This window comes from Pituophis catenifer, unplaced genomic scaffold (genome assembly GCF_029215685.1).
Source record: "Pituophis catenifer annectens isolate HBS135680 unplaced genomic scaffold, rPitCat1.0.hap2 SCAF_3, whole genome shotgun sequence".
NCBI classification, from domain to species: domain Eukaryota; kingdom Metazoa; phylum Chordata; class Lepidosauria; order Squamata; family Colubridae; genus Pituophis; species Pituophis catenifer.
The window spans coordinates 27759960-27786923 of NW_027256883.1; the positions used below are offsets into that span (position 1 = coordinate 27759960).

A 26964-nucleotide genomic window follows, 5' to 3' on the forward strand; every position below is an offset into this window, starting at 1 on the left:
CAACTGTGACAAGAAAGGTTGTAAAATGGGGCCAAGCTCAGTTAACAACTGGCTTGCTTAGAAATGGAAATTTTGGGCTCAATTGTGGTTGTAAGTCAACAACAACCTGTAAAGGGCTACAACAAATTAAACAGATTTTTTTTTAGAAGGCCTGAGGGGTTCCTGGCTTGTTCTCAGTTTCAAATAAGAAAACTCAGGCCCATTCTCAGAGCTGACTCACCCGTCTGTTGTGTCCCTACAACCAAATGTGTTGGCAGTGCTCATCTGGCTTGTGCAATGGGATGTAATTCTGGCTTTCGCAAGAGAATGGGTGGGTTAAGAGTTTGAAAAGGGTAGGAGCAGAGGTGGGTTTCAGCAGTTCTGGAGAACCGGTAGAGGAAATTTTGAGTAGTTCGGAGAAACCGGTAAATACCACCTCTGACTGGCCCCGCCCCCATCTATTCTCTGCTTCTCAAGTTCCAGCTGATAAGAAAGAAATGGGGCTTTTGCAGTATCCTTCCCCTAGAGTGGGGTGGGAATGGAGATTTTACAGTATCCTTCCCCTGCCATGCCCACCAAGCCACGCCCACAGAACCGGTAGTAAAAAAAATTGAAAGCCACCTCTGGTAGGGAGGATTTTCTCTACCCTGCCGGTTGGCACTGTTGCTGGAGCCCCCAGTTGGGTTTGGAGACCCAGCATCCAGCTCTGCCTAACACCAACTCGCCAACAGGTGGCTCAGCCTGGCTAGGTGGCTCAGTGGCTAAGACGCTGAGCTTGTCCGAATCCCTAGTAGAGGTCTCCTGCGTGTGGCTGTTTGTTGGGCCCTCTGCTGTGGCTCCCTGTCAGGTGATCCCACCACTGGCTGGTCCCACCCCTCGTCCTCCCCAACCAATCACTCCTCTCCTGGCCTGAGAAGGTAAGGGCAACGGTGGGGGATGGAGAAGCGGCCAGGACAGAGACAGGGAGATACAGAGAGAGGGGGGGAAGACAGAGAAATGTCAAAAGGATTTTGTGGTTCCCGGTGTTTTTTAACAACTGGTTCTCTGCCCTAATGACAGGCGGGGTAGGCGTGGCTGGGGAGGGTCATGTGACTGGTGGAAGTAAGTGACATCGAGTTGGCCACGCCCACCCAGGTTTTGTGGCTCCCGGTGTTTTCTTTTCTGTGGAGAAAAGGGTCCAAATGGCTCTTTGAGTATTTAAGGTTGCAGACCCCTGGACTAAATGACGTCCAAGGTCCCTCCCAACTCTCTTACTGTTAAATACTGTTAAAAAACTACATTATTCCCCCTCCTGGGCAGGAGGCGTGACCGCAACCAAGGAAGGGGCGCGGCGAGGAGCGGGGGGCGTGTCCCATTCCGGGCTCTGGTTTCTGGCGCTGGGGACGCTGCGCCTCAGACGGCCGGAGGGAGCTTCGCCGGGGCTGGGTTGAGCTCTACGCGCTGGTGCTGGCCGTGGGCGCCGAGCGAGGAGGCTGGGCGGGCGAGCGGGCGCTTTGCTCTGAGGCAGCCGCTCGCTCGCTATGAATGCGGCCCGGGCTCTGCTCTCCGCCGTGTTCCTCGCGGGTTTCTTCTGGGGGGACCTTCCCTGTTGCCAGCAGGCCACCATCCCCGCCGCCGCCGCCGCCGCCGCGCCGTCTCTCCGGGAGTCCGGCAAGGGCAAACTGAGCTGCCGGGAAAGCCGTGGAGACTCGGCTAAAAAGGGAGCCGCTGCAAGCCAGGCGCGAGTGGAGCCCCACGAGTACATGCTCTCCCTCTACCGGACCTATTCCATCGCCGAGAAACTGGGCATCAACGCCAGCTTCTTCCAGTCCTCCAAAGCGGCCAACACCATCACCAGCTTTGTGGACAGGGGGCGAGGTAAGAGGCTCAGCACCGCGGGCCGGGAGTCTTCTCGCCTGGACACCCCCCACCACCACCTCCCACCCCCAACCCCTGCCCATCCCGGGCCGGTCGGCCAGCGGTTGATCCACGATCTCTCCCCCACCACCATCACCCTTCCCGCCGATCTACTTATACCAGGGATCTCCAACCTTGGCAACTTAATTAGAAGCTGTGAAAAGAGCTACTGGGGAGGTTTAGAGGGGGTCTCCAACCTTGGCAAGTTTAAGCCTGGGGGACTTCAACTCCCAGAATTCTGGGAGTTGAAGTCCCCCAGGCTTAAACTTGCCAAAGTTGGAGACCCCGGTTAGTTGGGCGCGCTCCAGTGCGCTTCCAGGCATCGCTTGCAAAGAACAGGCAGGTCGCAGGCTTTTACGCACCGCCACCCGGCAGGTTCTTTTCCTTATCCGGGCTTGGCCGTCGGGTAACATCAACTCACGGCTGCTCTCTGACCGCTTTGGGATGGGGTAGAGGGGTACAACAGCACCCCATACGTCTTCTTAGCCCACAGTGGCTAAGCTGGCTGAGAGCGATGGGAGTCCTGGCGTAACGTGAATTTATTTATTTATTTATTTATTTATTTATTTATTTATATTATTTATTATTTATTATTTATTTATTTGTCAAGCATCTATAAGATAAAGGGTAAAAGTATAAACATAATGTGAATACATGAAAAGAGTAAGTAAAAAAGGAATATTAGGACAGGGACGGTAAGGCACGCTGGAATGTTAGCCTCTGTTCGGGGCGCGTTTGTGTGTAAGGATTCCTATTAGCGGGGGTCTCCCGGTTTGGGAGTAAGCTTTAGGATTGCTTTGGAAGCAACTGTGCGCCAGAAATGGCGGGGAGGTGGTGGGGGGGCTCCCTGAGTAAATAGCAGATTCGTTTGGGAATAAGCACACAGGTGATGGACTCTGGCGCTCGGTCCTAAAAAGAGCAGCGCCTTCTTGGGTGAATTGTTCAGGATGGGGGGCAAAAAAAAACCCAGCGCTGGGGTGTGTTTTTTTACACGTGGAAACTTAATCTGGCTCGAGTGCGCACTTTCCTGCCCTGTTTCCTTTTTGTCATTAAGCCTGGGGGCACATTCACTTAGTAACAGCAGGAGTAGTAATGGTGGTGGTAGTAGTAATGCAACTCTTTCGACTGGCGTGCTTGGTCTAGAGCGGGAGTCGGAGAAGGTGCTTCTTCGGGTTAGCCGCGGAAGGGTCCCCGGGTCCCGACCTGCTTTCTTCGCTCTCTAGCCCCAATCCTGACGCCCATCCCTTTCTTCCTTATTCGCTTCGGTAAGAGACAAGCCTCTCTTTGCACCCCGGGGGCTGAATTCGACTTCGGCCCTTCCGACTTCGAAGGTTACGCCCAAGCAGGAAGAAGGAGTTGAAAAGCGCTTCGTTTTGCGCGTCCCGGAATTTTTTCGGGATGGAGAAGATGGATGAGGAAATTTTCTTTCTTTCTTTCTTTCTTTCTTTCTTTCTTTCTTTCTTTCTTTCTTTCTTTCTTTCTTTCTTTCTTTCTTTCTTTCTTTCTTTCTTTCTTTCTTTCTCTTTCTTTCTTTCTTTCTTTCTCTCTTTCCTTCCTTCCTTCCTCTCCTCTCCTCTCCTCTCCTCTCCTCTCCTCTCCTCTCCCTTCCCTTCCCTGAATTACGGAGATCAGGCGCAGTTTCCGAGGTGAAGGCGGGAAGTCTTCGCAGACCAAACCAAATCTTGGGGTCGAGTGTAGAGCGCTTGACTTGCGTCTTCCCCTTACTTTTTCGTGCTTCACCGTTTGACTTCTCCTTTGTAGGGAAAATAGAGATTTCTGCTCACAAACCTCTGGCAATCTTTGGGGCTCCACTCCGCGTCGCTTAGCTGCGCCAACTATCAATTATCGGTTAATTAAACGGCTCTCCCACGGAGTTGCGATTTCCGGAATCCTTCCCCCCACCACACACACACACACACCTTTTCTAGTCTCACCCATCTCCCGGTTCTGATTTATGTCCTCCAGACCTAAGCGACATCCATGAGCTGTCCCGGAGGCTGAGGTTCAGAATAAATAAAAGGAAACCCAGCGCTCTAGTTCCAAAATATCAATTCTTTTAGGTTTCTGTGAATCATTGGGTCTCCGCCTTAAAAAAGAAGGTGGTATCTTATAATGGGGGGAGGCGGAGGTGGCTTTGAAACAACTCCTAAACCATGGAGCGGGGAGACGAGACGAACCCCTCTTCCTTTGAGACGAGGCATGGATACTCTTATTTGCCGCTTGCTTCTTCGTGTCATTTATGGGGTCAACCAGTAATCGTTGCTACTACTTCCCCATAGCATTAATTTTACACAACCTCGCAATGTCCATAATGCTTACCATGCAACTCCAAAATTTAATCCGGGAAATTTTTGAGGAAGAATCAATGAAATTAGTTTGTCCACCGGAGGCCTCGATGTACCGCAAAAGGATTTGGGCGAGGGGATTTGAATTTCATTTCCTTGAAGATCCGTAAGAAAACTTTGTTCGGGGTGGGGGGTGGGGGAAATGGAGTTGATTTTGTCCTCCTTCTGGGGAAGAGTTAAGCCCCCTCCTGGGGGTGCCAGCATTTTTTCTGTCAAACCTGGAATTTGGCGGTGGTGCCCATCAGTGGCATTTTAAGTATGGATTTAGCATGGGCATATTTTTGCAGGACTTCATAGGAAGGCCTTTAAAGCCGAGATGCTGCGCTCATAGCTTCCCTCAGCTGGAATGAACCGAGAAAGAAAGGTGCCAGCTTCTCTAGATTTGCAAGGGGCCTAGCCCGGGAGCTCTCTTGCTTTTAATGGCTGATAATTTCATTTCAAAGGGTTAAGCTTCTCAGGAAAAACAAAACAAGAATACCACCGTTTCTTTGCCTCTCCCTCTAAGACATGCAAACGTCTTTCATTTTTGTACGCTTGTTTTCATTCTTGTTTGCCCAAATCGCGCCGTTCCCAGTGCCCCTTCTTGTGAGCAAAACAAGATGGTACCCTGGGATCTTCAGGACTAGGAAACTTTGGGGGGGGGGGTGAGTAGGGAAAGGGAGGGAGGAAGGGAGGGAGGGAAGGCGTCGCGCCCAAGCCTCCTGGTTGGACGGAGAGAAAGGCCTCCTCCCGCCCCCTGATTTTGATTTGATGTGTCAAGGCTGTGACCTGGCGCTGGAACTTCTGAGCATTAAGTCCCTGATTGGAGTGGTTCAGCAACGCGATCTAATTGAGCGCTGCTGTCATAACAGATCAAATAGTGTCTGGTCTCTCCTAATGAAGCGGGAGCTGCCGACAGCTCCGGATCAGTCCGACCAAGACTCCAGTGTCCCTCCGAAGGGGAAGACGCCCTCGGACGCCCCTCCCCCCAACGCTTCCTCCTCTTGTCCGTTTTTAAAGTCCAGCTCCCTCCAGCCGTCTTAGTTCTTCCGTTCGCCTGTTAATTGCTGAGACCGCTTAGCTCGTGCTATTTCTTTTTTCTTTTAAATTAAAGTCCTTAAAAGTCCCCTTCTTGCAGCCTGTCCGCTCTTCCGGGCTTCCTGCAAATTCTCCAACATGCCTCCCTTGAAGCTGCGGGAAAACCAGTGCGGGGAATGGCCGAAGTGCCACTTCAAGAGACGAAGAAAAAGGCAAACTCGAGATCCGATGTCCGGTCCTGCTTTTGGGTAGTTTCTCGCGGGAGAGACAGCAACACAAACAGCAACCAGAATGGTCGGTCTTATTTTTTTTTCCCCAAAAAAAGCGCCTTTCCTCGCTTCCCCAAAGTTTTCGAGTGTAAAAGCGGCTTTGTGATTAACAATATTGGTTAAATGACGCCGCCGCGATGAAAAGCATAGCGCTTATTGATTGCCTCAGCAGGTGGCAGCACCTGGCTGGCACTGTCTGCGCTGGGAAGCTAAACGGGGGCAGGTTTAGTTAGCAGTTGGATAGGAGACCACTAAGCAATCCCGGGGGTTCCGGCTAAAGTGGGAAGGCTGCGCACCACACTAGACAAAGACCTCGGCAAAGAAAACCAGCCAGATTTGCCAGCTCCACCCAAATAAGCCTTTATTTTTTCAACACTTCTCTTTATGTCCTTTATGTTCAGCAAAAACAGCAGAAGCTCCCTGGCTTGTCAGTCCGTTGCCTCCCTGCTTTTCGTCTCCGCTGGGGGACTCCCAAGGACTGGGCAGAAGTGCAGCGCCGCAGGTCGGTGGGCCGGTTACTTCCTCAGTTGCCCTCCAGTGTGGGCAGACCCATCCCGATAAAGGCTCTGCAGGACAGGAGGCGATTGGGAGCCGCGTTGGGTCATATTTCGTCTCTCTACCCCCCCCACCCGGCTGACGGTTGAAAATTCACTTCAAATTAGGGGGCTTAGGGTCAGGGGAAAAACTGTGCTAGTCTAGATCTCCTCAAAGGCCTTTGGAGAAAATCCCAGGAATCTTGGATTGCCCCTACTTGGCGCCGGAGGCTTGGTCGCTTGCAAAGAAACGAAGCTAAGGGCGTAGCTTTGGGGTGCCCCGAAGATCGAATCCCCCTTCATCACTGTAGTTCCCTCATCGACACCCTGCCTTAGTCTTGGCTTGCTTGAAGCCATGGTGGGGGGGAGGGATTCTCATCGAGTTCTTACTACTAAAATCGGCTTGAAGGACCGCACTCTCCAGATTCTCTAATCCCGCTCAGTCCAAAGGGATCTTTGGAGATCCCTTTGGACTAGGAGCCTGGTGGCGCAGTGGACTAAGTGCTTTAAAGTAGCACTTAGTTGCCAGCTGCCTGCAATTACTGCAAGTTCAATTCTCATCAGGCTCAAGGTTGACTCAGCCTTCCATCCTTCCGAGGTAGGTAAAATGAGGACCCAGATTGTGGGGGCAATAAACTGACTTTGTATAAAATAAGAACACCGCTTGGGGGGGGGGGGGCGAAAGCCCTACTAAGCAGGTATATACAAAAGTATGAAGGCTATTGCTTAAAAGCATTGTAAGCCGCCCTGAGTCTCCGGAGAAGGGCGGCATATAAATCGAACTAATAAATAAATAAAATCTGCTTCTTAGTAGGCGCCGGATGGCAGGCTGCCTCCTTGGCTGAAACTGCCTTAGCTGCCAAGGTCTTCAACCCGCCTCACCCGTTAGTCAAAATAGTCTAAGGCGGAAGGGTTCAGCGGTGCCTTTAAAGATAGCAGGTGTATGTGTGTGTGTATGGGGGGGGATCTGTGTGGAATCGGGGAAAGATTTGAACACAGATGCTAAACTTCAGAAATTGGGGTACGGGGCTGTAAACGGTAAGCTTCCAGTTTACCTCCGGGCAGTTGGGTAAGTCTAGTCTCAGAAGGAGAGGCCTCTTTTTGCTCTGCCCTCCTAAAATCTTATGGGATGCCCCTATTCTCCTGGATATCTTCCTGGCGCAAGAAACCTACAGCCCTGCCTTCTTTTCCTCCGCGAGTCGGGGTTATTTGAAAGTAAAGTGCTTGGCTTCCCCACACCCTCCTCCGTGGAAGTGAGCACAGAGTTTCTAGAGTCCAGGGTTGCTGATGTCTGAAGAAATCCGGGGCTGGTTTGGGGTTCTCTATGAGAAAAGCAGGTTGGCGCATTTGCTAGGATGGAATAAACCAGCCTTTTCCAACAGTCTATCCATTGGCTGGATTGGATGTCAATCCCATTATTCCCAGGGTTGAGAGAAGTCTGTCTAGATCAGTGTTTCTCAACCGTGGAAGCTTGAAGATGGGGGGACTTCAACTCCCAGAAACCCCCCCCCCCCATCTTCAAGCTTCCAAGGTTGAGAAACACTGATCTAGATCCATCCTGAACTAAAGGGATCCGGACTGGGAGGCGTTTTCCTGCAGCTGTTCTTGGTCGTGGCTGGCGGGGGAGAGGCCAGGCGACTCCCGCTTTGAAATTCTGAAACTCGGCGGGTTTCTAAGCGGATCCTCGGACTGGCCGGTGGCCAGCGCCTTCTCTCCAGTGATAGTTGCGCGCAGTTCTTGAGTGACCTTGAGATCTGTTGGAGGGGGTCTTTTGGGGAAAACGCAGCGGAGATCAGAGGGCCGGAGTGGGGCAGAAGAGTCGACACCCGAAATAGAGCAAGGAAGTAGAAAATCGGGGAGAGGAGAAAATAATAGAAGAGTCCTCCTTCTCTCCCCGCCCCCCATTACCCCATGGATCGCTTCTGGACCCAAGATTAGGAACCTTCTCAAGCAGCTGACCGGTCTGTAACGTGGGCATTGTTGAGCCGAATTTAAGCTTGCTTATTTGAGCGTAAGCCTCCTTCAGGTCGGTAGAACTTATTCCTGAGAAACGAAATCCTGTTTGTACTTTGATATAAAAGCGGTTGAACTCGGGAGGCCTCGTATCCGTCTCGGGGTCGCGCTGCGGGCAATTGTCCTTGGGAGTAAGTGCGTGTGACTCTCCGCCTACATTTTTGGGCAGGGAGGAGGGCAAAAAGAATTTGCTATCTGATCAGCATGCTCAGACTTGCCTGGAATTAGGGTTGGGGGTGCCTGGGCTCGTTCCCGGGTGGTGTCTCCAGGAGTGGGGTTTTGGGAGCGGTGAGTGGACCGATTTGCGCCAACCAATCTCTTCCTCTTTCTTTCTTTTTCACTTCCTTTTTTTTTTTCCTTTTCTTTTTTTGTTTCTCCTGCGCCTTCTCGAAATGTTGAGCTCAGGCGTCTAAGGCGGTGTTTTTCAAACGTGGCAACTTTTAAGATGTGTGGACTTTAACTGCCAGAATTCCCCAGTCAGCATTTAAATGAAAAATCTTAAAAGTTGCCTCCTTTGAAAAACACTGGCGGGATGTGATGCGCCCGCCTATGCCCAGAATCAGTCCTGGAAAACGTGTTTCATTCCGATCAATATTGTGGCCTCGGAACCTACTAATGTCAGAAAAGTCACCCCATAAATTTAGGCTTGCACAGCGATCGGCTAAAATGTGGTTGGCTCGTTTGTTGGGGTCCTCTGCGGGGAGGACTGAAACACCTGCTCCCCCCCAAAGCCCAGCTCTTGGGGCAACGTGCACTATTGTCGCGTGTCGATTTCCTGGCCTGGCCTTCGCCCTCGAGAGTTGGGGAGGCCTCGTTGACCCACGAAGTCCGTTCAGAAGGCTGCGAAGGTCTCCAAGGAAGCCAGCGCGTTGTACCCAAAGCCCCTTCGTAGTCCGATCCTCTCTCTTGCCTTCCACGGGCGCTTCCTTCTAAGCTCTTGGGCCGTAGAGATGCAGGGCTTTGAGAAGAGGCCGTTTCGCGGGCTTGAAGGTGGATTCTTTGCAGGCGGGGATTTCCTTCGCAATGACCCCAGTTCTGTTAAGAGGGAAAAAAGGCGGTTAGGGCAGGTTGGAGACCTTCTCCGCTATTCGATTACCTCTTCGACCAGCGATTGTACCCCCAACTATTCTGAAGGAGCTTCGTAGCTGAGAAAAATACTTTCGTCATAATAATCCTTTCGCCATAGCCCTTTACCCAATGTTATTCAAGCAGGTGTTAGTACAACTCCCATCAGATCCAACCAACAGCCTCCAAACTGAAGGGAGAGAAGGACAAAGGGAGAGAGAGAGAGAGAGAGAAGTTGGTTTTCCTTTTTAGACTTTGGCAAGCCAGGTTGTTTCAATTCCATTCTTAAATTGTGAGCCCAACGTTGTGAAGCCATATATCACCCTGGCGCCAGGTATACCTAAAAAAAAGCAACTGCGCCGTTTTCAACCACCCTGGAGAATGGTGTGTGTGTGTGTGTGTGTGTGTGAGGGGGGAGGGAATTCCCTCCGGGCAGAGCAACCCCACCTCATCGCTCCCAACTAGGCGCTCTTCTCTTCTGGGATTCCCTCCCGCCTCTCTTTCTCTTAAATGCGGGGCCAGGGGTAGTAGCTATGCCGTAGGAAGAGAGATCTTTAGCGGCGTCGACCGGCACCGCTCGTCTCCGGGAACCGCCGATCGCACATACAAGAAAAGATCCTTTTGTTATACTGTATTTGGAAACAGAAACGAGTTTAAACAACGAAGGAACGGATTGTGGGTTTTTTTGTTTTATTTTACCAAATAGGCTACGACAATCAGGTCTGTTAAAACTATAATATTAATATAAATATAATATAATATAATATAATATAATATAATATAATATAATATAATATAATATAATATAATATAATATAATATAATACAATACAATACAATACAATACAATACAATACAATACAATACAATATATAAAATAAAATAAAATAAAATAAAATCTTAGTTGAAAAAGAAAGCAATGGCGCCAGAAAAATTTGGGGAGCGGGGAAGCGGTGTTGGTGAACGGCGAAGCACCTGCTCCCACCAAACGCTCGGCTTTAGAGTCACACTCCATCCCGCAAACTTCCCTTTCAGGCAAAATTGCACCCGAGGCTGTTTTCCTGGGGTACCGGGCCTTTCTTTGAAAGGACGAAGAAGGCCTCTCTGAGGCTGGAGGGCGACAGGCCAAGAACAACCATCCATCTTCTCAACGCCGCGGCCCCGCTCGATCCCTAAAGCACGTTGCCTCCGCCTGAAGCCGCCTTGAGTTTCAAGGCTGTGTTAAACTCTTGGATTACCGTTTTGTGGGCTGCCGTTTCCCGACGCAGTCTTGCTCTTCTTTCCCATAGGAAGCGCGCCCGAAGTCGATGGGGTTTCTTTCTAAAATACCTGCTTTGCAAACTGCTTGTGTGAACTGCTTAGGCAATTGCTTCCTCGTCTTGACTGATGCCGAATTCAGATTTATAATTCCTCCGCCTTCCTCCCTTTTCTTACGCTCCGCCAGCTTTTCTTTTCCTTTTCCAAAGGTGTTGAGATCAATGTGGAGCTGCTCCAATTTGGCTTCTCTCCTGTTTGCAGTGTTTCTCAACCTTGGAAGCTTGAAGATGGGTGGACTTCAACTCCCAGAATCCCCCAGCCAGCAGCGCTGGCTGGGGGATTCTGGGAATTGAAGTCCACCCATCTTTAAGCTACCAAGGTTGAGAAACACTGTGTTAGGGAAACTGAATTCGTTGGACACCGCCTGTCCTCCTTTGGTTGCATCGCAGTGGTTGAGCCCCCGGGGATTTGAGAGGCTTTGGCTCAGGCTGGTCTTTGAAGTTTTTCCTTCTCAAACGACCCAACCAGCCAGGATTTACTATTTGATGCCTCTAATGGTCTTGCTTGGGCGTTTCTCGTATCTTTTAGGAGACAGTATGTTGTGATTAGCGGGAAGGTATCAATAAAGATTCTCTTAATCAAAGAAGCGACGCCTTTCATTCCCCCACCAGCTTCAGTTCCTGAAACACACACCCCTATTAAAGGAAGATACAATTTAACGATGTGGAAACTTGGGGAGAGTGTTTTAGATATATTTAATTCATCCTTAAACCTTCAGTTCCTCTATTGCGGGCACAAGATGAAGAAGAGGAAGGAAGGAAGGAAGGAAGGAAGGAAGGAAGGAAGGAATAAAACAGACTGCAATGAAGAAACGCTGCATGTTTTTCTGTTGGCACTTCAGCTATGGAAAGATGAATGAATTTATCAAGCCTCCTTTTTTTTTTTAAATTAATGGAGATCCTTTAGGTTAAGTCTTGCGTGATCCACCCCTCATTTTTGTTTATTTGTTTCCTGCTTTGGCAAGTGACAATGGTCTGGGAGAAGGAAGAACCAGAGAGAGCGATTACAGAGGCGGACTTTGCTTCCCTGGAGAAGGGCCCCGGCAGCCTGTTATCTTTGTCCACCTTCCTGCTTTTTCTCTTCGTGGGGGAAGTTCCCCAGCCGTCCTGCTCCAAAGGCCCACCAGAGGAGACTGGGACCAATCAGCTCCTGGTGCTGGTGTGTCCCCTTGTTTTGAGATTTCTGTCCGGAGAGAGGTCAGTCCAGAAGCTGGCCAGAAGCCTAGAGTTTGGCGTCTTCAGGGGACTAGAGCTGTGGGAAAAAAGAGAAGACTTTCTATCAGGCGACCTCCGGTACTAGAAAGGATTCCTGAATCACCTTCGTACACCACGAGTGGAATGTTTTCTTTTTCTACATATTGTCTCATATGACTTATCAACCCACGGCAGTAACCCTAAGCCTGTGAGACTAACGTTGACATAACTGTATAGTTGATATGCTGGTCTTCTACACTCGGGGAATAGGGTCTTGGCTCTGAAAAATCCGATTTCCCCAAGTTTACAGCTGCCTAGTTCGGCGATCCTCCTCCTCCAAATATTCAATATACCTCCTAAGCTTTTCTTCCATTGAAGCTCCGCCAAGACTTACTGGCAGGAAGGGCGTGAATTGGGGGAAAGGGAAGGAAGGTGGAGAAGATTCCTTTCCATCAAGCCGGAGAAATTGCATTGGTGATAGCAACAGGCAGCCTTCCCTCCGAATCTAGGAAAAGCCCCAAAATAGTGGAGGTCTTTCTTTCTTCTCTGAACAACTGGACAAGGTAGGATCTGGGGAGGCTAAGAGAAAAACAGTGCTGACCATTGTTATCTCGAGAGATTGTTAGAAAGAGGAAAGGAGACATTTGAGAGGGACGTAGCCTCCTATTCACAGGGATTCTCTCCCTCTCCCTCCCTCCCTCCCTCCCTCCCTCCCTCCCTCTCTCTCTCTCTCTCTCCCTCCCTCCCTCCCTCTCTCTATCCCATCCATCCATCCATCCATCTCATCCATCTCATCTGTCATCATTTATGTATGGTTGGACTGGGGAAGGTATTTCTAAGCTTTTCTTCCATTGAACTCTCTTCATTCGTTTCAAATATTCTGCAGCTTTACCAGAGATGATAAAATACACTTCGTGGTTCCGTTAGAAGATATTCTGTGTGTCTCGTGAAAAATAAATGCCCTGCTTTCCTTCGCTCGGTCGCTCTCTCACCCCCGAGGCCTGTCTGCTTCTGCGCCATCCCAGAAAGGGCCGTTTGATGTCTCTCCGCCATCCCTCGGAATACCTGCTTTCCAGGCCATCTTCCCCTTTGCCTTGTACCAGCCTCCTAATGGCAACTTTCAAGGTGGCATTTTAAATCACATGGTTTTTGGGGACCGGGGAGATTTCCGCTAGCGGGAAATCTATCTGTGACCGGAGGCAGATTTACAGCCGCTTCGGAACAGGGAGGAAATAAAGCGCTTTCCTTGACGTGTCTTTTATTTGCCAGATAAATATAGCACTGCTTTAAAAGAAAGAAATCCAATAGCAATATTAATAGTCCACTTTTCCTTGGGGAGGCCAGTATCATCCAAGGTGGAAAGCCGGGCGCTCTCGGGCGCAGCAGTTGGGTGGGTGGGTGGGAAGTTAGAACAATTAATCAGTGGAACAACTTGCCTCCAGAAGTTGTAAATGCTCCAACACTGGAAGTTTCTAAGAAGAGGCTGGATAACCATTTGTCTGAAGTGGTGTAGGGTTTCCTGCTTAAGCAGAGGGTTGGACTAGAAGACCTCTAAGGTCCCTTCCAACTTTGTTATTCTGAAAACCCTCCGAACCCTCCGAAAACTTTTTCCTGTCGCGGCTGTTCCTGTAGAAGGCCGCGGTGTTTCTTTCTGCTAGTCACTAAGAAGACCCCCGACGGGACTTTTGGGGCGCTTATGGGAAGCGACGCTTGAAACGGCCCTTCTCCAGAGGCGGCCCAGTTCTTTTCGCCGTTTTTTGAGCTTGGAGGAAAGGGGAGCCAAGAACTCCAAGCGCAAGGCATTCTCCACTCCTGGGGGCGTCGTGAAAGGGAAAGGCCGTCGAAGAGAAAGAAAACTTCGAGGTTTGGGCATCTGGCACGTAGTGCTGCCATCTCCAGAGGAAGTGGGGCCCGAGTGCCTTTGATTAGAACGAAGTCGGCGGAGGGAAGGAGCGAGCGAGGCAGGAACCTTTAACGCTCGAACTTGGCCATCCCGTGATTTGAGGGTAAAGTGATGCCAAGTCTTGCTTTCGTTGAGAAAAGCAAGCAAGCGTCGGGAATGAGATGGCTTGCCAACTAGGCTCTCAGCCAGTTGTGGTGAGGCCCCTCAGGGTACAAGGAAACCCTTGCAAATTAACTCAAAGAGAAATGCAGCTAATATATTTTAAATGGTTTAATTCTAGTAGTGGAGTAAAAATACCGCCTGCAGGTACGTTCTCGGTAAAGAAAAAAAAACAGACCAGAAACTAGCAGTGGAATCCACGTATTTTTCTACACTGAAAAAAATAGATGAAGTTCAATAAGGCTTATTCTCAGTGTATAGAAGACTACAACCTTTTCTTCTTTCTTCCTTTTTAGTAGTTGCAAATACAGGGGCGGACTGGAACATCTCAGAGAAAAGACAGTTTGGAGAAGTTTTGCTGAGGATTAATTTCTTCAGGAAGTACTGTTATAGAAATATGATTTTTATCCTCATCCTTCCATTAACCATAAACTTGCCTTGATTGGAAAGCAGAAACAATTATGGAAGGAGACAAAAGGGATTCCAGTAGGGAATTGAAAAACATTCCAGCATCACCCTTGAGATGTTCAAGATGTTCAAGGAATGAAGATATTTGCCCACAGTTAATATATCCATGGAGCAACTTCAGTTGTAATTGATGCTGCTATCTCAACTGGTATTAAAGGCTCTATTCTATGATCTATTGAAAAATGAAGGCAGGAGTTCACTCTTCATTGAGTTTATGTAGAATTAAGTTTCATCCAACAAAGCATGATTGACTTTCTCTGTTCTCACAATGTGTAGGGGGGAAAGTTGTTAGCAGGTCATTGCTTATGGTATCTGCCTGAAGAGTTTTTGGAGAGAGAGAGGAGGGGAAAAAAAGAAGGGAGACATTAGGTTGGAAATGTATCTCATGAAAAATTAAATGTCTAGGGCTTGTTTAAAACATTTCTCCCCAAATTCTCCAAGGATGGGCCACAAATATAAATACAAATTGTCCCAAACATACTTCCTTGAAATTAAGTTTCATTGCCATCACTGAATTGTCTTAAATTGAAACTCTGCTTAGTTTACAGATTTGTATCTCAATTATTACTGGCTGGAAGATGGTGGGTATGGTGGGTATGCAGCAAAATGAAATGCTGTCATAAAACTGCTTCAGTGTAGAAACCGTGCATCTTCACTCTTAGAATTAAGGAGTATACTTAGGAATATATTCCTACTCAGAAGGAAGCAATGTTGGCTTTCTTTGTGACAGTATGAAACCTTAGTTAGGCTTTGAAAAAACAGGATAGAAAGTATTGATGCTTTTGAACCTTAGTATTAAAGAAGATTCCTGGGAATACTATGAATGGCAAGAAAGAAAGAAAGAAAGAAAGAAAGAAAGAAAGAAAGAAAGAAAGAAAGAAAGAAAGAAAGAAAGAAAGAAAGAAAGAAAGAAAGAAAGAAAAAAGAAAGAAAGAAAAAAGAAAGAAAGAAAGAAAGAAGAAAGAAAAAGAGAAAGACATCACAGAACTAATCAGAGTTCTTACTTGAAGCTTCAACTATATTATTTTGTGAAGATCTCTGGACAGATCTGTAATGCTGGGAGAGGTAGAAGGAAACAGAAGAAAAGGAGAACCAAAAACAAGGCAGCTAGGCTTGATTACAGCAAAAATTGGTGCACTGTTAGAAGATTTGAAGAGCCAGGTTGGAGACAAATCACCCCAGGGAAAACCTATCTACATGGTCAACCTCAACTTGATGGCACATATTCCATCAGCAATCAATCAATCAATTGCAATGCTGAGTTCAGGGACTGACTGCTGATTCAATCTTGAGTAGGATCAGATTACAAAACTGACAGGGTGGAAGAGCTGCACTGAATTCAGGAGGAATTACTTCAGACTAAACCTATAAAGGGTGAAAAGAAACCAGCATCCTTCAATTCCCCTGTGGGCAGCAGGCCATTCTAAATTTACCAGAATGAAGTGTTTCACAACTTCAGAAAAATCCAGGGTATCCAAAGAAGTTGAACTAAGGAGGGTGGGAGTGCAGTGGGGAGCAAGGCAGGGTGCGGAGGGAGAGTCTCGCCAAGGCGAGAATTATGGTATGATGTCATTTCAACATGTTAACTAGGATTCCACCAAATAAATCATATGTATTTCCAGCCGCCCTTAAGCTACTTTCTTGCAAGCAGGGTCAACTGAAGTAAATGGAATGTAATTCTGCCTTAGTGGATTTAGAAATAAAGGAGTAGAGATCTCTGTTACACACACACACACACACACACACACACACACACACACACCACTTTTAAAGGAGGAGCCACAGTGATATTATAGCCAAGGGCTGAGTTTTAGATCCATGTATGAATAATCACGGTAATTGGCCTGAGCGAAAGCAGAGGCCAGATCAGCCTGCTTTCAAGTTGATGCCCTCCAGATGTGTTGGGACTACATGTACCAGAATGACCAACACTGGGATTTTCTGGCTGAGAATTCTGGGATTTGCAGTCTCAACCAGGCCCCTTTTAGGTTTCTGACCTTAAGAAAACCAGAAACAGAATGTCCACCATGCCTTCCTCATCTTATTATTTTTGCACGCTACCCCATTTTGTTTCTCTGTTGTCTTTACTGTTTCCACAAATTCTATAGGCTGTACATACATTTTCAAAAATTGCAATTTATGCAAGATGTTTGTTTGGTTCAGTGGTGGGATTCAAATTTTTTTACTACTACCGGTTCTGTGGGCGTGGCTTGGTGGGTGTGGCATGGCTTGGTGGGTGTGGCTTGGTGGGCATGGCAGGGGAAGGATACTGTAAAATCTCCATTCCTGTCTCACTCCAGGGGAAGGTTACTGCAAAATCTCCATTTCCTCCCAATCAGCTGGGACTTGGGAGGCAGAGGATAGATGGGGGCGGGGCCAGTCAAAGGTGGTATTTATTGGTTCTCCGAACTACTCAAAATTTCCGCTACCGGTTCTCCAGAACTGGTCAGAACCTGCTGAATACCACCTCTGGTATGGTTGCTAACCAAGATCATATGATGTCTCTTATTTTTTTTACTCATCAGAAAACAAAGTGTTGGTGTTGGGGTGGTTAGAGGTCTGACTGAGGGACAAGCAGTTTTGTTATGGACTATCCTGACAATGCAACAGGAGAGACCTGTTTGAAGATTTCTCCCAATTCCTCCATTGGAGGCTCAATTATTAGGCATGAGGGGGAGGGGCCCTTCTCCTGCATTGGGTTCAAGCGTTGATATCTCATGCTTTTTGGCTTTCTGGGTATTTACAGAATCACACACAAATTTCCCCAGGCTTTTAAGTATCCATGTTTTTAGCATGCTTTTTACATTTGTAATAGTTTGCATTGAGTTAAGTGCAGGAATGGGTTCTACTTACCTTTACTACTGGTTCGCAGCAGGAGCGCGCACAGATCCATGTGGTGGGAGGGTGGAGCCTCCCGATGGTTTTACTACCGGTTCTATAGAACTGGAATGAACTGGGAGCAACCTACCACTGGTTAAGTGCTTGTTTGAGCAGAAGGGCAGAGAATAAATGAAAATAAATAAAAGGCTACATGAGATTTATCCACTGAATACAATAATTTAATAAAAAAGGGAGTTTGAAGGGATTTTCACAAGACTGAAATTGCTCCAGTGAGCCTGTTTTAACTCATTGCTTTTCTTGCCCTGAATGAAAATTTTAAATTCATTGGATCATTTCAAATATAGAACCCAAATTTAGATTATCCTTTCTAGGGCGAAGTCTGGGGCCTGAGCCATTGGTCCCTCTATAAATACAAAATCTAAGAAAATCTAAATCCATCTTCTGAGAATAGCAATAATCCAGACCAATCATAGCATTTTTCTCTGGTGATATATATTGGCATTCCTTTTAGTGTTGTTCCTTAACTTCTTTATTTATTTTTTTTAAAAAAACTCTTATTATTTTGGGTGGGGTTTATTCTGAGATAATGTGATGAGATTACAGCTTCAGATGTACAAGGGAGCTACCTAGGAGCAGTAAGTTTTTGAAGTAAGCCTAGCAAAAGTCCCTGTCTTAAGATATAGAGCTATTTTACTCATGTCATGTGGCCATATGGTAGGAACCACATTTCCAAAGTTTTAAGAGACTGGTGTTCCCCTTTCTCTTTATCCATCTTATCATCAAACTATGTCAAAAAAAAACCCAGCAAAAAGTGAAATTATTACCAAAGCTTTTGCTCTATATCTTTAAACATCTTGTTTCATTTATGGATTTAGCTATGAATCTTAGCACATGAGAGAACAAAACTCAAATTAGTCCAGCTGGATGCAAAACAGGTTATCTGAAACATTACTGGAATTTGATACAGACTAAAAAATTCAGTGTTTCTTTTTAGTGAATGTTATGTTGTTTTAATCTATCTGCCTACTTAACCACTGATACAACGGAAATAGTCTCAGCCCTGGGCAGCCACAGGGTGGGGCAAAGTGACAGAAAATGGTAGGACCCTGCATCTTGACCTAACCTTGGTTCACTACAGATGCCAATGGTCTCGGCCTTTATAATCTGCTGTAAAAATATTGAATTTCCTTAAGCCCTGTTTGGGTCAGCCAAAAGAATGAATTAATGAGGATAGAAGAGGCCAACCAAAGGCAATTCAAGAGTTAGGCCCTTGCTTCATTTTTAGTTTACATTGGCATCAAATTGTCCTGGCAACCCTTCACATGACTCCAGCTTTATTTTGCTCTGAGCCAACAATTAAAGCAGTTTTGTGCCATTTCTCCACATTCTCAATTTAACTAGTTTTTCCTGCTCGAGCTGGCAGAGTCTCACTGCAGTTACAAGCTGTGCAAAATCCGCAAAACACCACTCCTTTCTGGGAAGTGAGGTCAGATGACCTGCTCCTGGGAGTTGCCACAAATATACCTTTTCCATGTGAGGAAATGTGGTCATGTTCTCTAACCTCTGGCTGTCAGGCTTCCACAACTCAGCATTTGGCCTGGATCTAATTGGGGATTTGGCTAATACCTCCCTTTTCTAGGGTTCTCCCCACCATTTGGGTATTATTGATTGACCCATTTCTACAATGGGCCTTCCAGTAGATTTGCTCGAAGGCAGGGGTCTCCAACCTTGGCAACTTTAAGACTTGTGGACTTCAACTCCCAGAATTCCTCAGCTGGGAATTCTGGGAGTTGAAGTCCACAAGTCTTAAAAGTTGCCAAGGTTGAAAACCCCTGCTCTAAGGTGAATTGTGTGGGCAACCTGACAATTATGTGTTACTGCATAATCATCTGTGATTTTGAACCACATTTATAAACAGCTGTTGCTTTCCAAGCATCTTAGGCTGTAACTCCCATCACTCTATCACTACCTCTGTCTGGGGATGATGGGACATAAGGAATGCATATAGAGGATATGAAGTTCTGAAATCTGAGAGGCTTAAAAACAGAACAGCAGAGAAAAAAACACCATTGCTTCTGCTGTTCATATAGGGGAATGGAAGAACTGTAAAATGGCATCAGGACAGATGCATTGTCCTGCCATTCCTTGTTGTAAGATCCTGATTTGTGCATGTTTTCATGCCAACAGATAACTTCATCTAAGGGGAAGAGTGGCAACATTGGAGGGAGATTAATATATACTATCAGGATACTGATGAGCTATTCTCCAATGTCAGCCGTGAAGTATTGTTACACATGCTAATGAGGACAGCACAGTTAGGCACTGAGCTGTTACAGGTGTTACAGATAGAATTAATCCATCTTTGTCAAACCATCAGAGGTGTGTAATGTATGATGTCCATCATTCACAGGCACCAAAACCAGACTGCTCTAAATATGAGGGAGCCAGTATACCTTATACTTACATAATTGTACATATTTTGCATTTTTACATTGATAATTAGATACATGCAGTGAGCAGTCTATGAATTCTTCAAAACCAGGCCACATAAGACTTTCCAATTTGTATAACAACTATTACTACCTGTCCCTCCCTAATATATTGTTTGTAAATCCCTCAGAGTCTCTTAGGTGAAAACGGCAGTGTAGAAATTGAGAAATACATAGATACGTACGTACGTAAGTACGTACATACTTACTGTACATACATACATTTAGTCTGACTCAGTTTGTTCTCGGGGCTGAAGTAGTAATGGGTGAAGGAGTTCGTCTTCCAGCCATGTCATTTGGAATGATGGGTGTTTTAGTCAGAATCCATCAGCAAGGTGTCATTTTTGAGAATGTTATTCTAATTTTCTATTTCTGTTAGAAGGATGAGGAATATGTATTATTAATGAAGTGTGCTGATAATTCTTAGCATGTGCAAATCCACTTCCAGATCTTTGTATATAGCTTGCACTTTTTCACTTGCTGTAGCTGGTGGTACAGGTAATCCTTGATTTGCAACTATTTGTTTAATGACTGTTCAAAGTTACAAATGGTGCTGAAAAAAACATGAGTTATGACCAATTCTGTAATTATAATCATCCCAACATCCCAACAGTTATGTGATCAAAATTTGGTGCAACTTGCTTAATGACCACATTGATTAGTGATGGAAGTTCTGGTCTACTTGTGATTATAATTTGAGGACTACCTGTATCTGACATCTAATGTCTACTTCAAAACCAAACCTGCCCTTTCAGGATTAGAGGTTATCTGCTTCAAGCCAGCTAACAGATAAGGCTACTACCCATTTTTTCCCAGCAGGCTGATACTGCTGGGAATACATATTTTAGCAACTGAACAGAAGGCACATACCCAACAGTGATGGGGTTCTTTCTTCAGAGGGCAGAATTATGAAAACAAGAACCACACATTGGTTCCAAGCACTGGTTTAGATTCAACAGCAGCAAGGGTTGGGAGTCTATATTAATCTATATTAAATGCCAGGGATAATGGGAGTTGCAATCCAACACATCTGGAAAGCCTCAGTTTGGAAAAAGAATGAGCTAGCAAAGTGAGGTTTAGAACAGGAATAAAGGGGTTTTTATTGGATGGCTTTGGGCCAATAACTCTCTCTTAACCCAGAAGAGTTACTCGCCTTTGGCAATCTCCAGGTGTGTGAACTTCTACTCCCAGAATTCTCAGTAACCACTCTGCTGGCTGGCTGTGAGTTGGCCCACCCATCGGAAAGTTGCAAAGATTGGGGAAATACTAACCTAACAAACACCTTAATTTTGTTCAGTTAAAACCTGATAATGACATTATCTGGAGCTTTTTACGGAGTATGGAATACTTTAAAAAGGATAAGAAACACTGCAGGATTCTGTCTTGTCTTCCCCTAGTTTACACAGACTAAAACTTACTTTGCAAATATGACATTGCTCAGTATCCAAAATAAAATTCTTCTTTGGTAGTATTTTTAAAAACATAATATTAGGGGTGACAAGAGGTGCTATTACTGGTGTTACTTCTTGTGCATATCTTTGTAATTCTGAAACTTCCATGGTTCTAAGTCAGAAAAAAGCCCCTTGGGAGAGCTTACTCATGCCATTCTTTGGAAATGAATTGAAGTGTGAGAAGCTAGAGAAACTGCAGACAGCTGTAAAGAAGACTATGTAAAGGAACATGATTCTCTTGGCCATCTCTGAGCATTTTTTAAAAAACAGTCTTGTCCTTGGAAAGAATTTCTAAAGCGAACTGTCTTTCATCGCTGAAGATACAAAAAAATGCAAAGGAGATTCCCTGCCCAGCATTAAGCAGACTAGTTTGAACCATAATTTCATATAAGAAATGTGGTGCTCAGACCTGAAAAGACATCAATATTTTATACACTAATTTCTTTGTTACCACAATGGCCAGTATTGAGCACTTAATAGAACCCATTAAGAATCTTGGATACATGTTTACTCAGAAATCAGCTTCACTGAGATCAATGATGTTTTTTGACAATATTTAAAAGCATAACTGCATTCTAAACTTCTTTCAAAATGTTCTTTATTTATATTTTTAATACAGTTTAAGTGCAGTTATTGATTTCAAATATGATTTAGCAATAATTTCATATTTACACAGTGAAATAGGTATCCAGCAATCTGGACTGAGCAATCCCTACTCATTTCAGCACTATGCTACATAAGTGTAGTGACTATATTTTCTTGGAAAAAATAAAGAACAAACCAGAAAAGGGGACAAGTCTGAAACAGGTTCATAAGGATAAAAAAAATTACTTTCCTTTATAAAGACAATTCAAGAGCAAAACCAAGAAAAACTGTTCAAAAATGTATAAAAAGGTATCTAAAATTAAACAGCATGTGTAAATTTATTTTTTAAAAGACAGTTCAATTTCTGTATTTTTCACATAAATGTAAAATACTGTGCATCAAGTGATTAAATGACCAAAATAAAAGGGAAAAGTGAATTTAAAAAAAACCTGACAGCTTTCTGAAATAACGGACTGTCCTTTATATAATAAGGGAGAAAGCCACAGTTTTTTAAAAAAATCTAGGACTGAGATCATAATATGAACATTATATTGACGTTTGGGCCCAGTTACTTTTCAGGGTTCTTCTGAAACTATCTTGGAGGAATCATAAAGGATCAACCTAAGAATACTACACATCTCAGTTTATTTATTCCAAAGTACATTTGCAGGGAAACAAGTACAGAGTTGCAATCAAAATGTGTTAGAAAAGAACTGGCAATCAATATCTACCTTTATCCTACTAAAAGATATGGAACAGGCCCTCAAGTTTCCATGGGGATAATTCCCGCTAGAATTCACAGTGGAGTTCAAAGAAAGTCTGCAAAGCACTTTGCACCAGTTGGAAGTAAGTCCCATGTAATTTGATAAGATACTTATAGGATCGCAAATGCTGCACTGCCATTTATGCATACATAACCTGGGCTTTTATTAACTTGTCTGTTAAACATGCAAGACTTTCTAAGACATTTAAAACACCCCATCAACCACTAACTCTCAAGGATTAAAAGGACGACATTGCCATCCAACCATTAGGTATCTCCTTGCCTAATAGACATGACAGATTTAATCACTCCAACAACTTAAAGGTAATACCTTTCCCTTAGCTTTGCCTCAGTGTTGGTAAAGTGGCCCTTTGTTCAGCACAATGCAACAGTCCTCAGTGCCACTGAAACTGCCATTGGCCCCTTTAATTATGTACTGAGGGATCAGTATGGCAGCCAAAACTCTAGTCTGCAAATACTTACAGGCAGAGTCTATTTCTTAATAAAAGACATAGCATCAAGCACGTAAAGCACACAATCTTAGGAGAGGCTTCAAGGCCTATTTCAAAGGTGCCGATTGTGGAATTCAAAACAAAGCATCAAATTGCAGGGATGGATAAAATCCACAAGCCAAAGAAACAAGCCGCAGAACACTTTTCTATCCTTAAAAGAGGAGAATTATTATTCCCACCATGTTTTTAAACAGGAAGTACTATTAGGTGACCAACATATTTGCTACTGGCAACGTGGTTGAATTTGTACATGGCATTAAAGTCACAATCTGCTGATGAAGCCAAACACAACAAATGTGTTTGGGTTCACATTTGCAAAGTCAGAACCGAGTAAAATAAATGACGGATTAACACAGTGTGTGAAAGCAACCTTTCTCTTGCTAGCTTACCTGAAGATATCCCGGTTCCCATCATAAGCATCCTTTTGATACTCTATTCCCATTTTTCCAAGTCGTCTGATTCAGAGCTTTTAGTTTAAATATATATATTGACTACAAATATTACTGGTGACCCTTGTAATCAATAAATGATCAGGACTATTGCAGCTGCATCTCAGCTGGAGACTCTTGGTTGCAATATTTGTTGGTGATATTACTCCCAAAAGACATACAAGTTTTACTACTGGTAGCTCTTGAGGAAAAACTTGAAGAAAGGGAGAAATTCTGTATTTGCCAACTTATAAAGCTTTGTATTGGCAAGTAGAAAAATAGAGGTGACCTGATTTGCTTTTCATAGCCTGCATTTTACACACAGATGTTTTAAAACAATAAAAGAAATATTCCAATGTGATTACAGTACCTTCCTGTAAGCCACAAATAGGAACTCAGATTTTTAAGCAATGAAAAGTGAACATACATTGCCCAAAAGATGCTGTCATTATGTGTTTCTTTTAACTCTCCATTATTCCAATTTGGGAAAGGGGTGTGCTTCATCTTTGAAAACACACTACAATGAAGAAATGGATTCATCCCTTAATATCCTATCTGCCTGGTAACTGTGAAAATATACAGTAATCCAATTTGAACGCCAAACGTAAACAGATTGAGTCCCCAACATTCTAGGCAAAAGCAGTAATGCCAGATAAACTTAACTTTTACAGAGCCAAAGGAGTACAGCATAAATGCATTCTGTACTTTGCACTAAAAAGGCATTAGATATAAAGCCCTCCATTTGGAAACCTGTGGATTGCTTGCTACTGTATTCTAGGAAGTTCCCGGGCTTTTGATAGGCTCCCTGTTTCAGTAACATAAATTATGTACATAAATTGTACATAAATGGTGAGGAGGTGGAGAGGGTTGGTAGTTTTAAATTTCTGAGCATTTATATCTCGAAGGACCTCTCATGGACTATGAATGTTAACATGCTTGTGAAGAAGACACAGAAGAGATAGTACTTCCTGAGAATGTTCAGGAAGATGAATCTATCTCAACATCTACTTCTGTCTTACTATCACAGCACTATTGAGAGTGTCCTGACATACGGCATTCTTGCATGGTATTGGAGCAGCTCTGTAGCAGACAAAAAGGCTCTACAGAGAATCATTAAAACTGCCCAGAATATCATCAGACTCGAGCTACCAGCTCTGGATGACATCTTCAAATCTTGCTGTTTGGGAAAGTTGCATAACATTTTCAGAGACTCTTTCCATCCTGCTTACAATCTTTTTGGACTCTTGCCTTCTGGCAGAAGACACAGAACAATTAAAACTCGGACCACACGTTTTCTGAATAGTTTTTATCCCAGAGCTATAATTGCACTCAACAATGAACTAAAGGGCCACCATCAGTGAGCTGTTGGACAGTATTACTTGGTCTGTTGTGTGGATGTTTGGGTGGTTTAGGGGTGGGGAATTGTGGTGGGTGGGAGTGTGTCTGAGGATTGTTGTGTGTGTTGAACCTGGTCTTTTGAGTGTTGTGAATTTCTTTGTATGGGTATACTGTGTATACACATACAATGACAATAAAATTATTATTATTATTATTATTATTATTATTATTATTATTATTATTATATTACTACTACTACTACTACTACTACTACTACTACTACTACTACTACTACTTATTACTTATTATAATTATATATGACAGTATACACAGCAAACAAAATGACCATGCTGGATTTCGTATCCCAAATCACTAGTTGAACACTTCCCAAGCGTTTAGGACTGCGTGATGTATCGGCGGATTATGCGAGCAGATCCCAGTAAGGTGGCCTTCTGAAGCTGACCAATGGTGATCTTGTCAGCACCAATTGTTTTTAAGTGCTTGCCTAGGTCTTTAGGCACAGCACCCAGTGTGCCGAGTACCACTGGAACCACCTGCACTGGTTTATGCCAGTCTCTGCAGTTCGATTCTCAAGTCCTCAAGCTATTATTATTATTATTATTATTATTATTATTATTATTATTATTTAATCTTTGGTGAGATTCACAGCCTTTGAGGCTGGTTAATAACTCAGCAGCTCGAGTCCTAACCAAGGACCTAGGAACTGTTAAGGTATCCTTGGAGGATGTAAGCTGTTCTGAGTAAAGTGGTTTTTTGTAGTGTCAAGTTGTTCAAGTCCGGTAAATTTAGAATTTCTAAATAGCGAGGTAGCCCTTTGGGTATTGCTCCAAGCGCTCCATTATATTATTATTATTATTATTATTATTATTATTATTATTATTATTATTATTATTATTATTATTATTATTATTATTATTATTTTGTTGGAGAAGAGCCTTCAGTTTCTGGAGTCCCTTCCCTGTCCCCTCTTGCACAAGGGGACCAGAAAGTGTCCTCCACACCTGGACAAGCCTCCCCCCCCTCACGTCGGCCGTTGAAATTCTCCCTTAAGAGGTATCTAACTGACTGCAATTATGTCTTTTTTTTTTTTTATCTTGCAGACGATCTTTCGCCCAGCGTTTTAAGGAGACAAAAATATTTGTTTGATGTATCGACCCTCTCAGACAAAGAGGAGCTGGTGGGGGCCGAGCTCCGTCTCTTTCGGAAAGCCCCCGGCGATCCTTTCTCCAAGGCTCAGACAGGCTTGGCCCGCCTGCAGGTCTCGCCCTGCCTTTCGGGCCGCCGCCTGGACTCCCGGACTCTGGACTTGCAGGAGGCGGCGCCCGTCCGGCCCGGTGGCGGCAACAGCGGCAGAAGCAGCAGCGGCGGCGACTGGGAGGTGTTTGATGTGGGGCAAGCTTTACCGCCCCTCCGCGGGCCCTGGAAGAAGCGGCAGCAACTTTGCCTGGAGCTGCGGGCCGTCGGGGGGACTCGCTCTCAGCCCCACCCGCAGCTGCTGGACCTGCGCCCCTTAGGCCTGGGCCGAGGCGCCCGCGCCCAGCAGGAGAAGGCGCTGCTGGTGGTCTTCAGCAAGTCGAGGCGGAAGAACCTCTTCGCCGAGTTGAGGCAGGAACCGGGAGGCCGGTCTCCTCTTCCTCCTCCTCCTCCTCCGCCGCCGCCACACGCGGCCGCGCTACCTTGGGAAGCGCCGGCTCCCGTCCAGCTCCGCTTGCAGGCCCGCCGCATGAAGCGCGCCGCTTATAACAACCGGCACGGCAAGCGGCACGGCAAGAAGGCGCGGCTCCGGTGCACCAAAAAGGCGCTGCACGTGAACTTCAAGGATCTGGGCTGGGACGACTGGATCATCGCCCCGCTCGAGTACGAGGCGTACCACTGCGAGGGCGTGTGCGACTTCCCGCTGCGCTCGCACCTGGAGCCCACCAACCACGCCATCATCCAGACCCTCATGAACTCCATGGACCCGGGCGCCACGCCGCCCAGCTGTTGCGTGCCGGCGAAGCTGACGCCCATCAGCATCCTCTACACCGACGCCGGGAACAACGTGGTGTACAAACAGTACGAGGACATGGTGGTCGAGTCCTGCGGGTGCAGGTAGCGGCGCGCCTCCGTCCCCGGCTGCCCGCCCCCCCCCCCCCTGCCCTCGGAGCGGAAGGACGGACGAGGAAAGCCTCGGGGAGCTTACACGGCGGAGCGCGAGAGTGTGTCGGAAAGACGCGCGAGGGAAAGACGGACGGAACTCGCGCCACGTGCGAGCCCCTCGCCCCGCACTGGGGAAAGGATTGGGCGGTCCGGACTGCGCCTGCGCAATGTCTGCTTCGGGTGTTCGAGTTCCTGCTTCTAAAGCAGGGGTCTCCAACCTTGTCGACTTTAAGCCTGGTG

General features: G+C 45.8%; 1 protein-coding gene across 1 annotated transcript; it reads left to right on the plus strand.

The window, feature by feature from the left end:
• Positions 1-1499: 1499 nt before the first annotated feature.
• Positions 1500-26680, plus strand: GDF6 (growth differentiation factor 6). The gene is made up of 2 exons (XM_070942109.1): positions 1500-1836; positions 25686-26680. Exons 1-2 carry the CDS (start codon positions 1500-1502, stop codon positions 26678-26680), a joined length of 1332 nt encoding a protein of 443 aa, XP_070798210.1.
• Positions 26681-26964: the final 284 nt, after the last annotated feature.

What these genes read in the sequence shown, in the direction of transcription:
- GDF6 (XM_070942109.1), top strand. Translation starts at nt 1,500, where the DNA reads ATGAATGCGGCCCGGGCTCTGCTCTCCGCCGTGTTCCTCGCGGGTTTC. An exon ending in CTTTGTGGACAGGGGGCGAG is followed by an intron (nt 1,837 to 25,685) that starts GTAAGAGGCTCA and finishes TTTATCTTGCAG; the next exon opens with ACGATCTTTCGCCCAGCGTT.